The sequence below is a fragment of the Carettochelys insculpta genome, chromosome 5 (genome assembly GCF_033958435.1).
Source record: "Carettochelys insculpta isolate YL-2023 chromosome 5, ASM3395843v1, whole genome shotgun sequence".
NCBI lineage: Eukaryota > Metazoa > Chordata > Testudines > Carettochelyidae > Carettochelys > Carettochelys insculpta.
This window is the reverse complement of record NC_134141.1, coordinates 8663882-8675300: the sequence shown is the minus strand read 5'-3', so window position 1 is coordinate 8675300 and position 11419 is coordinate 8663882. Positions and strand designations below refer to the sequence as shown.

Sequence of the window (11419 nt, the reverse complement as noted above, 5' to 3'; positions counted from 1 at the left end):
AGTAGCAGCGGTGGTGGCTGGCAGCTGGAAATTGTAATCCATCCAGCCCCAGTTGCTTATTCCCAGCTTCTGACAAACACAGGCTAGGGACACCATCCCTACCCATCCTAGCTAATAGCCATTGAAGGACCTATCTCCATGAATTTATCCAGCTCTTTTCTGAATAGTGTTATGGTCGTGACCTTCACAATATCCTCTTGCAAGGAGTTCCACACATTGACTGTACCATGTGAAGAAATATTTCCTTTTGTTTTAGACCTGCTACCCATTGTTTTCATTTGGTGATTCCTTGTTCTTGTGTCACCAGAAGTATATAGCACTTCCTTATCTACTCTCTCTACCCCAGCCATCATTTTATAGACTTCAGCCATATCCCTCACCCCACCCCGCGACTGTTCTCTTTTCCAAGCTGAGAAGACCCACTCTCATTCACCTTGCCTCATCCTGCAGCCATTCCTATCCCTACTCAGTTTTGTTGAACTTTTCTGAACCTTTTCCAAGATACCGGTTTTGTGATGGGTTGACCACATCTGCATACCCCTTTCAAGAGGTGGGTGTTCCATGGATTTATACAGAAGAAATAGGATAGGGCAAGATAATAGGATAGAAACTTTGTTATTGATTCCCGACATTGTTGGCTTTTTTGACAGTGGCTGCGCACTGAGTGGATGTTTTCAAAGAACTATCCATGGTGTCTCGCAGGTCTCCGTCTGGAGGGTAACAGCCAGGCCCGCTGATGGGGCCAGCAAGCTGGTGGACATCTGCATAGGGGCCTGGTGTTCCAAAGGAGGAGCGCCCATCTGCCACCACACCAGAGTAGCAGCAGTGGTGGCTGGCAGCTCCGGCCCCTTTGAGACATGAGGAAGGTCACTCTGCAGGGCTTCTTGGAGCTGGGGGAGGTCGCGCCATACTCCAGGTGGTGCTAAGAGCCCACTCTCCTTGGCCCCACTCTCCCGTCCCACGCCTTCCCCTTCTGCGGGAGTGGAGCCAGCCCCTCCCCCACAGCTGCCAGCCCCACTGGTAACAGCCAGTTAGATCCTGTCCTTGTATATGTGTAGGTGGGATCTTCCCACTTTCTCCTTCCTCCCGCCCCTACCTCCTTCACTCCCTGCGTCCCTCCCCCTTCCCCAAGGCCTTCACTCCCCTCCCCCCGCCAGGTGTGCGCGGCCCTGGGGCAACCCCCGCTGCCCGAGGGATCCTCCCCGTTGGCGTCAATGCCGCGCGCTGCCCGCCAGCTGCTTCGCTGGCGTCACGGCCGCACCCGGCCCCGCCCCTTCCACTCCCCCACGTGTTCCCCAGCCAGTTTGTTTTCCTGGTTGCCCGGCGACGGGGGGCGGGGCCGGCGGAGCGGGCGGGCGCCGAGGGAGCTGAAGTTATAAGTGGGGCGGCCGGGCCGCGCGCCCTGACAGTTCCGAACGGACCGTGTCAGCGCTCCGGGCGCGAGCCCCGCCCGCCCGCCCGCGAAGACAGCGCTTCCCCCCCCCCGCGCGCCCGCCCGCCCCCCTCCTCCTCCTCCTCCTCCAGCGCGGCGGCGGCGGCGGCGGCGGCTCCCCCATGGCAGCGGCGCGAACAGGGAATCCCCGGCACCAGTCTCGCGCCGCCCCCCTGCTGCTGCCTCGCTGCTCCTGCTGCCCGGCGGCGGCGGCGGCGGCTGCTGCTGCGCCGAAGCGGGAGCGCTGCTAACCCCGAGCCCCGGTAGCCGCCCACGGGGGCTGGGCGGAGGGGGCAGCCCTGCCCGGCGCTAACGGACACTGCTGCGGACGGGGTCCCCCCGCCTCCGGCTTCGGGCGCACTTAGCCCGCCCCCGATCGCGCCTGCAGATCCTCGGCCCGGCTGCCTGCAACCTTCATGAGGTGGGTGGCGTCCCCCGCTGCATCCCCCACGCCCCGACCCCGCTGGGGCCCGGCCGGCGCTCACCGCTCCCCTTCTCTCGCCCGCAGGCAGCCCCCCGGCGAGTTCGACATGGCTCTCAGCGGCACGCTGCTCCCCTCCATAGCCACCTTCGCGGCGGGCGCGGCGGGCCGGGAGAAAGCGCTGCGGCAGGCCGGGGCCAGCAACGTGAGTACCGTACCCCCCCCCCCGCTCGCACCGCGGCTTCCCCTCTCGGGTGGGTCGCTCTCACGCCGCGGCTGGAGGGGAGGAGGCCCGGGGCGCCCCCACCTCGGGCTGGCCGCGATCCGCGCCCCGCCGCCGGGCCGAGGAGTTGCGGGATCGCGAGCGCGGCGTGGCGGGGAGCCGGGGTGGCCGCGGCTGGGGCGAGGGGAAGGGGGGGACTCGCGTGGGGCTATGCCCGGCCCGGCCCGGCCCGGCCCGGCGGTGCTGATCGGTGTCTGTCCCTCCCGCAGCGCTGGAGGGAGGAGCTGTCCCATCTCAAGCGGCTCCCGCCCGTGCTGAGCGGGCGGCCCTACGAGCTGCAGACCCAGCTGGAGAACCCCGCGGGCGGCGGCTGCGGCGGCCCGGAGCTCATGGCCCGCCGGGAGGCGGAGGAGCTTAACGAGCTGCTGGACTTCGACTTCATCCTCTCCAACTCGCTGATCCACCAGGAGCCGGCGGCCGCCGCGGCCGTGGTGGTGTCGGCCGCCTCCCCCCCGGCCAGCGCCGGCCCCTTCCCCTACCCGCTGCCTCGGGCGGAGCCCGGCCTCCTGTACGGCGGCGCCCGGGACCCCGCCCCCGCCGCCGCCTTCAACCTGGCCGACATCACCGACGTGTCCCCGTCGGGCGGATTCGTGGCCGAGCTGCTGCGGCCGGACCTGGACCCGGTGTACATGCAGCAGCAGCCGCCGCCGCCGCCGCCCCTGGGCAGCCTGCACGGGAAATTCGTCGTCAAAGCCACGGTGGACGTAGGGGACTACAACCACGTGGGCTGCGGCGGCGGCAAGAGCGCCCCGGCCGCCCCTTCCTGCACGGACAGCGCCCTCTACTGCCCCCTGCCCGCGCGGGGCCCCAAAATCAAGCAGGAGGCGGCCCCCTCTTGCCCTATGGCCCAGCACGAGTTCTCCTTGGCGAGGCTGCCGCCCACTAGGACTAACGCCCACTTGGCTCCCGAGGAGATGATGAACGGCAGGGACTGCCATCCTGCCCCCCAGGGCCTGGGCCACCTGCCCCCCGGCTACCACCCGGCTCCAGGCTATCCTGCCTTCCTGCCCGAGCGGCTACCGCCCAGCGCCCTGCAGTACCAAGGTCAGTCTCGGGATCTCAGTGGGTCGGGAGAGCCCTTAGCCGTGCCCCCCTTGGTACCAGGGGTGATGATGCTGACTCCGCCCTCTTCACCTTTAGAGCTCATGCAGCTCCCAGGTGGCATGCCCGAAGAAAGCAAGCCCAAGAGGGGACGTCGGTCCTGGCCCAGGAAAAGGAGCGCCACGCACACCTGTGACTACGCAGGTTGCGGCAAAACCTACACCAAAAGCTCTCATCTCAAGGCCCACCTGAGGACCCACACAGGTAAGGGCCATTCAGTGAGGCCTTTGTTGGCATGGCGAGCTATAAAAGCGTTACCAAAGTGTGAGAAAGAGATCTCTTTTTAGAGAGGTAGAGCCTGCTTAGGTTACCAGGTAACTGTATACTGTTGATCCAAAACCACTGAATCCCCAAGTTTTTTGTCCAGATAAACTGATGCATTTTGGGGGCAGGAGGAAATCCCACTCGTTTCTCAGTTGTTTTTTGAAAAAATGCAGTGTCTGGCTTTACCTGCTGGATTGGAGTTATTTCTTGGCACAACCTTTCAGGGTGTGTTTGCAGGCACAGGGTTTGTTTATACGGCTAGTTAATTGGCAAGTAGCTGGAAGTGGAGCTGCATTTGTTGATCTATATAGCATAGGCTCAGCTGTGTAACCAGAATCCACGTACAAGTGTCTCTTTGGGTTTTACTTTCTTTCTGCATAGTTTAAAACTTCTCTTTTTTGGTCTCAGTTTGCTCTCCTAACTCCAGAAAGTCTATTACTATGGTTGGGGGCATGCCAGTTCTAGTGAGATCAATGGACGATAATGCAGTTGCTTGGCAGGAAAGCAAGATATGCTCAGAACATTTTTATAATTCCTTATTGATGACAGGATAAAATTTGTAGTCTACTTTTAAAAGTTGTTCTTCTGTTTAATTATCACTGCAAGAAATGTAGTGTATGGGTCTTCAATTGCCTTTGGAATACAAGTAATCAGTACATGAAGATTAATATCTGCGCTTGATCTCACAGGTGTGGTTTAACTTAGCCACTGAGGAGCATTTGCTGCAGTAGCAGAATTGGCAAAAACATTTTGGTTCAATAATAGTCACTACTTTCGATATTCTCTAAAAACAGGGTGTAATTTAGATTTGAATTATTTAGAATCCCTGAATGAGACACAGCAGTAGGAGTTGGAATCAAAGTGTATTTTGCGAGCAGAGGAGGTAGGGAAAAAGTCAATGAAGTTCTCAGAGTTTCGAGTGCAAAGTATGGTACTTACCATGTCCCAACTAATGTCAGTTTCTCCAGAGATAAAGGGCTAGCAGCTTTTCTGATGTTTTCAGATTTGGTGGCTGCTTTGCAGAATGCTAATATATTGAAACTATACCCTTTAAGTTCCCACTGAAATCAGTAAGACCTTTGCTTAAAAGGCCATGAGATTGGGCCCTTTAATTTCTTAATAAAGTTGATTTTATGACACTTCCAGCAGGTTCTATTATTCCTGAAATTTAGTGTGATCTGAATCCATTCGATTTGAGGTGTTTCTGGCAGATACTGTATTTGTTTAATACTGTCCTCAGTCAGCGAAATGGTTCTATGTAATAGTACTATTATATGAGCTTCATATTCTAAACTCTCATGACAGATAGTTCAGAAATGGTGAGGTAGTTAAGAGCTCAGTAAAATGGGATATTTAATCCTCCTGTCATGCAAAGAAGAGATGTGTTTTGCCCTTTGATTTTTAGCATTTTTATCACTAGCGATGTATAAACTACCACAAAGGCTTTATTGGTCATATTTTCTTTTACAAAGGTGTTAATTTGCCTGTATGTTACCAAACATAAATCAGACTTCTTAAGTGAAGAAGTTAATAGAAGGCTGGAATGTTATTCTGACGGGAACATACTAAAGCATGTGCACGTCTGCGGACAAATTTGGACTTAATTGACATGATTTGTTTTTGGTTTTTTAAGGAGAAAAGCCATACCACTGTGACTGGGAGGGCTGTGGATGGAAATTTGCCCGCTCTGATGAACTTACCCGGCACTACAGGAAACACACCGGCCACCGCCCTTTTCAGTGTCAGAGGTGTGACAGAGCATTTTCCAGGTCAGATCACCTAGCCTTACATATGAAGAGGCACTTTTAATCCGAAACAGTGGATCTTTCCTGTACTGCCATAAGAGATTCAGTATTCGCAGCACAGACTGTCTTCCACGAGAGGGGAGGAGCCCAGTTTTAAAGCACTACAAGGAATCATGGTGAAGTCTTCCAAAGAGTGGAAATAAGCAGATAATCAAATGCAAATGTTGGAACTCTTCTTTTTGAATTATGAATTAAAGAAAAAACATTGGGGTCAATGACTGGATCTTCTATCATTCCATTTCTAAATCCAACTTGAATATTTCTGGACTACAAAATGCCAAGGAGCGACTGGAAGTCGAGGATATCAGGGTTAAATAGACTGCTTGTTAGGTGGGGAGGGGAGAATTACGTTCCCTTAAGTCTTGTTTCAATGCAATCTGAGATGTAAAAGTCATCTTGTCTTTTTTACCTTCCAAAAAGCCCTTACTATGTTAAAAGAGGAGGAAGAAATTCAGGTACAGAATTAAGTTTAAAAGCCTATTTCATGGTGCTTAGTGACTGTTGGTTCTAAAGGTACCAAAAACAGGAAGCCAAAGTTCTCAAACTGCTGCATATCTGACAAGGAAATACTTTTGTCTTCCGATCTACAATTATGACCAAAGTCAGGTAAATAAACCTGATTTATTTCTTTTCGTTTATTCCTTAAGAAAAAAAAAACTTTATGCAGACAGTCTATAATGCACTGTGGTTTCAATGTGCAATAATTTGTACAATGGTTTATTCCCAAATATGCCTTAAGCAGAACAAATGTTTTCTATATAGTTCTTTACATAATAAATATGTAATATAAACTTAAACAAACTTCTATTTTGTATATTTGTAAACTATGAAGTAAAAATGAACATTTTGTCGGAGTTTGTATTTTGCATATTCAAGTTGAAAATAAGTTTTAAATAAACCTATAATATTTTATCTGAATTTTTTTTCCACTTCTGTGCATTTGTGTCCAAAGAAACATTGCTCCCTCCTGCAGCCCCTTACTCATACAAAGCTCACAGGGCAAAGGCTACAAAGTTAGGCACGTGTGTTTCCAGTACTGCTATCAAGCTTTTTCCTGAGGATAAATGTGCTGAAAACTGCTTTCTCTAAATATCAAGAGGCTCCACACCAGGGAAGCATAATTATCAGTTTTAAACTATGGTCCTTTGAATTACTCCAGGTTAGAGCATAATGAACTAAAATGTCTATCCAAGACTTCAGTGCATTTAAATCAAAATCCCTTATAGTCTTCCCAATCTGGAAGTCTTTCCATTGTTTTATACTGGGCAAAATGAGCGTTGGTGTGTCTTGCGTACAACGCCTAGATGAATACCCGATTTGCAATTTTTTTGACAATTTATTTTAGCTTCTGTTCTCATGCAATCACATAGATAAGCTGGTATGTTTACATTTACCTTTTCATACCACTGAAAAATCAGATTGGAGCCTTGTGTATGTCATTATTTTGGCATTATGTGGAGGAATATAATTTCATGTGCAATAAAAACTCATGACTTGAGAACCTTCAGCGTTCAGGGAATGCAGGTGTTCATGCCCCAAGTCACTTACAAAAAGCTCAGTTAAGCCATTTTGATTTCTCTGCACTCAATTTAACACACTATGAATGCTATTCATTAATATTAAACCCATCTTTAGACTCTGCATAGTGGCTACACCTAACGTGCTTGATCTAGCAAAGACATCAACATGCTTTTGTACCTTTCTTGCTTTTTTTGAAGTAAATGGAATTAGTTGCATGAATAAGGTGAGCTTTTTTATTGCAGTAGCGAGTGAGGACCCATAATGGCTAAGGCCCCCTTTGTGGTTCATGCAATGTAAATATGTAACAGTAAGATGGACTCGTGAACAGTATGGGCAAGATCAGAGCTAAAACTGGGAGTTTCTGTGAAAAGAAAAACGCATTGTTCTTGCACAGGTTTAAAACTGGCATTGAGGTATTTGGCCTACCTATGTACATAAAATGAATAAGGCGGCGCATGGAAAATAAGTATTACTGCTCGGATCAGTTTATATTTTTCAGTTTCTGTAAAACAAGTGGTAATAGCGACTTGACCATTTCTTAAAATCTGTCTGAAGAATGCTATTGGCTTTCACGTTTGGATGTGTTCTTTCTTTGTGTGATGACTAAGCCCATGCCTTACTGACTAGATGCATTCTGTTTCAACTGAAAGGTGCCTTGATTCATTCGACTCGTAGGTAAAAGGGGAGAAAAGTGGGTGTTCTCTTTGATTTGCAAAGAGCCAAAGAGACCAAGCTAAACTACAATTCAGAGTGGCGTTTTGATCTGCAGGATTTTAAAACATATATCATAGTAATTGTGTTTGACCTTTTATGTTGCCTTGCTTCTAGTTCTGATGCTGCCATGGAGGGATTAAAAAATGTCAAATGTGGAAACCTGTTTGATATGTATGAACTTGATGAGCTTTCCTGTTTCTCATATGCACTTGCCAATATAGCCAAAGCATATTTGCAACTCTGTAGATAACATGAATGTACAGTTAACTTGACTGTGAAAAGAAAATCTGTTTGGCTTCCAAATCTGAGTCCAGTCTCTCTCAAAATCTAACTCTAAAAAACCATTATTGGATAAGTCTTTATATCTGCTTTGAACATGAAGCGCATGGTCAGGACAATGCCTGAGCGCTTTATAAAAATGATAAACCTGCCCTGCCCTATCACTTGGAGACACATGGTTATCTAAGTGACCTTTGTTTTTTCCCTCGATGCTTTCATAAGTCTGAACTTTACAGTTCCTCCAAGAATAATGTTCCAAAACCAAGGCTTCGTTATCTTCCTCCTCATCCAAAACTGTTCCCTACCACAGGCTGCCACCTCTTTCTGTCACAACTTTCTTTCAATAGCTAAAAACAGACTGAAGGAGCTCCATATTTTTTTAAAAAATGCTTTTAAACTGCTCTGTAACAACACTGCCGAACCTTCTGGGGCTGTTGCCAACTCGCAAGTCTTCACTGGATGTAACACAGCCCATGCCTCTCATTCTTGTTCTTTTGGAGGGCTCCAGGGGAGTATTGAAACAAGCACTTCTACCAGCTGTATTCTAAGAGGCAGGTGGAGCTAAAAATAGCATGTGGCATTAGCCACCTTGCTGCCCGAAGGCGCACTTAGCTGAGCGAACACAAAGGAAGCTGGAAGAGCAGTATAGACTAATACCAAACAATTTTGTTGTACAGTACTTGGCGGGGGGTAGTCATATTCATTTGACCTCATCTGCAAGGGTTAGTAAAGCAATGTGCATTCCCTAATATTTACAGCCTTTTGTAACCTGTGTTTAGGCACCTTTAAAAGTAGGCATCTTACAAATGGCCTGATTTCCAAACGAAGCTGAGTACCCTGTTGTATCCAAGTTAGAAAAAGGTTGTGCACAGTCAAATATCAATTAGAGCTGCTATCAGTCCTTATAATACATTGCCCTGAACAGCCCCTGTAAGCTGGTTAGGTGTGTGAAGATAGTCTCAGAAGGCAAAGTTGGTGTGTTAGTCTGTAGCTTCACAAAAACACAAGCAGTCCCTGTAGCACCTTAAAGACCAACCATTTTATTTATTAGGTAATGAGCTTTCATGGGTAAGACCCACTTGGTCGATGCCTTAGCCAGGAAAGCTCATTACCTAAAAAATAAAATGGTTAGCCTTTCAGGTGCTACAGGCCTGCTTCTTAGTTTTTTGTGAGTTTATAAGATGACACATGGTTGTCTTAAAGCTGCATACAAATCTAGTCAAAGTAATAGAATTGTTGCTCATGAATCTTTCGAGTTGCTCTGTTACAGAGTTCAGAGTAGAAATTTTATACTCCAAACTATTGCTTTACTTGCAATCTAGTGTAAATTCTTCCAGCTCTTCCCTTTCAGACATTCTAGTTCCACGGAGCATTTGTCTTTTAGTGGATTTACTGCTCCCCTGGAGACCAAATTAATTAAGCTTCTGGAAGCCCTGGAGATCTCTTCCCCTTTGCTTTAAGAAGGTGCGGTTGCAGCAAAGTGTAGATTTCACCACCCCTTGTATTTTAAGGCTCCATTGAGTACATTTGCCATATATTCCTGTAAACGTATCCCAAGACCTTAAGCCCCTCCTGCTTCCCTTTGACAACAATGGGCTCAAGGACAGGTACTTTAGTATTTATGCATTTATTAGGAATTTTAAAGAGGCTAAAATAGACAAGTAACTAAACTGTAATCATTAGATCCAGTACTGCATCTCACCTCATTATGCATAAATGCAGCTGCTTTTGCACAACAGGGTGACTTGTGTGCATGATAAAATCATAACTTATCATGCTGGAATGTTCTGGGGAAAGTATAAGCACCATGAGCTTTGTTCTGAGACAGCCTGGGGTGCACAGAAATTCCCACAAAACTGAACGACAGAGTCTTGACCCTTGACTCAGGGAACCTTCACAGATTGGCTGCATCTGGGAATGCTGCCCCTTTGTATGGGGGGCAGGGGCAGGACCAGACTATGTGACTGTCCAGGGCAAAACTTCCACTGTCATTAGCTCTCTCTGAACCAGAAAACCTATGTGTGAACCTTCCTTGCTGTGGAAAAGGTGGTGGTGGGGGGCGGATCTTGTTTTACTAATGTCTCCTCTATGTTTGGAGTGAGTGCCCCAGAATGTTAATGATACTAGCAGCTAATCACAGCAGGTAGCTATTCTAAGGTGTTGCTCCCTTGCTTTTGAAGCACTGACCCCTAAATGCTACTGCCTCCCTCTGCCTTCAAATCATTTCCATCAGTGAGAGGGTATACTGGCTCTCGGTACTCCCTGGTATATAATTTGTCCCAACACACCTCCCCTACTTTTCTCCAGAGTACAGCCTGGCGCTTCTTAGTGAATTGGTGCACGGTGAGGTGTGGCCATGTGAATGGCTCCTAATCTGTTCGAGTGAAACTGCAAAGTTCATTTCACAGAAGAAGTTGTGTCAGCTTCAGAAGAGGATTAGAAATGCCTTATCAACCCAGCTATCGAGCTGCAGCTTGAAATGGGTTTGCATAATTTTGTTTTGGGTATGGTAGGCTTGTTTATGGGACACAAGCCATGTCTTGCTAAAGCTTGTAATTCACGTTCTGTGCTATTAAGGCATCTGCCTTATTCAACCAAAACAATGTAGCTTCTCCCTATTGGCTGGTTAAAGAGCCTTAAACAAGCATGGCACGAGCTATCAGGCAACTTTTCAAAGCCACGTCCAACCCCTTGCCGCAATGTGCTATTTTGATGGGATAGATGGGTTGACTCTTTGTACCATGAAAGATGATACATGGTATCTAATTATGTATCGCTTAATGGCTGATCCTGCACCCAGTGCAGTCAATAGGGCTATGTCTACACTTGCGAGTTGTGTCAACAAAACCCACGGCGCGTCTACACACAAAATGCATTTTGTCGACAGTCTGTTGACAAAACTCAGCACTTCTGCCGACAGCATTCTGCCTCTCTGCGATGAGGAATAATGCCTTTGTCGACAGTTTCTGTCAGCAAAAAAGCCATGTAGATGCTCCGGCGGGCGGGGTGGGGGGGTCCTCTGTTGACAGACAGGGCTTCCAGTTCACCAGGCAGCCCTGTTTGCTCAGCTTCTCAGTGGCTGTTCTGTCGAGAGAGTAGCCAGGCAGTCTGGCTGCTCTCTGTTGACAAAGCAGAGCACTTGTTCGATCTGCTTGTTTGTGGACGTGATCTGCAGACAGAAGATTTGCCAAAAGCTCTCTTCTGGCAGTAATTTCTGTCAACAGATCGCTGTACTGTAGACCTAGTCTAGGTGTTTTGCTATTGTCCTCAGTGTCAGCATGAGTAGGTCTTAACAGAAGATCTGATCTATAGCTCTTGAAATGACTCCCACAGATACCTACAGTAAAGCCCTAATGCCAGAGGGATTTTACCCCGGTGCTTGAGCTTGTAGAAACACTGAGGCAGTTTTCCCCAATAAGCTCCATTTTGTGGACTTGGTTAGTCAAAGCCACCAAGAGACGGAGTCTGATTCGCAAGCTGAGCCTTTGAGGACGCATTAGCAGGTTCCCCTGGTTTGACATCTGGTTCTCAATTTGAATCTTGTGAAATGCACATTTTCATCCGGGATTATGTTGTTCATCATCTTTATCTTCATGATC

The 11419-nt window shown here is 48.3% G+C and overlaps 1 protein-coding gene across 2 annotated transcripts; it reads left to right on the top strand.

The window, feature by feature from the left end:
* Positions 1–1177: 1177 nt before the first annotated feature.
* KLF4 (KLF transcription factor 4) lies at positions 1178–7786 on the top strand. 2 transcript variants are annotated; one of them, XM_074994635.1, is made up of 5 exons: positions 1184–1853; positions 1941–2058; positions 2346–3180; positions 3277–3441; positions 5135–7785. In XM_074994635.1, exons 1-5 carry the CDS (start codon positions 1849–1851, stop codon positions 5308–5310), a joined length of 1299 nt encoding a protein of 432 aa, XP_074850736.1. In that variant the 5' UTR covers positions 1184–1848; the 3' UTR covers positions 5311–7785. The 2 variants fall into 2 exon arrangements, with proteins under 2 accessions (XP_074850735.1, XP_074850736.1); XM_074994634.1 differs by having other exon boundaries at positions 1178–1853; positions 2346–3441; positions 5135–7786.
* Positions 7787–11419: the final 3633 nt, after the last annotated feature.

Excerpts from the sequence above, each read along its gene's own strand:
- KLF4 (XM_074994634.1), top strand. Across the intron at positions 2,059-2,345 it reads GGCAGGCCGGGGCCAGCAAC|CGCTGGAGGGAGGAGCTGTC; the intron begins GTGAGTACCGTA and ends TCCCTCCCGCAG. Across the intron at positions 3,442-5,134 it reads CCACCTGAGGACCCACACAG|GAGAAAAGCCATACCACTGT; the intron begins GTAAGGGCCATT and ends TGGTTTTTTAAG.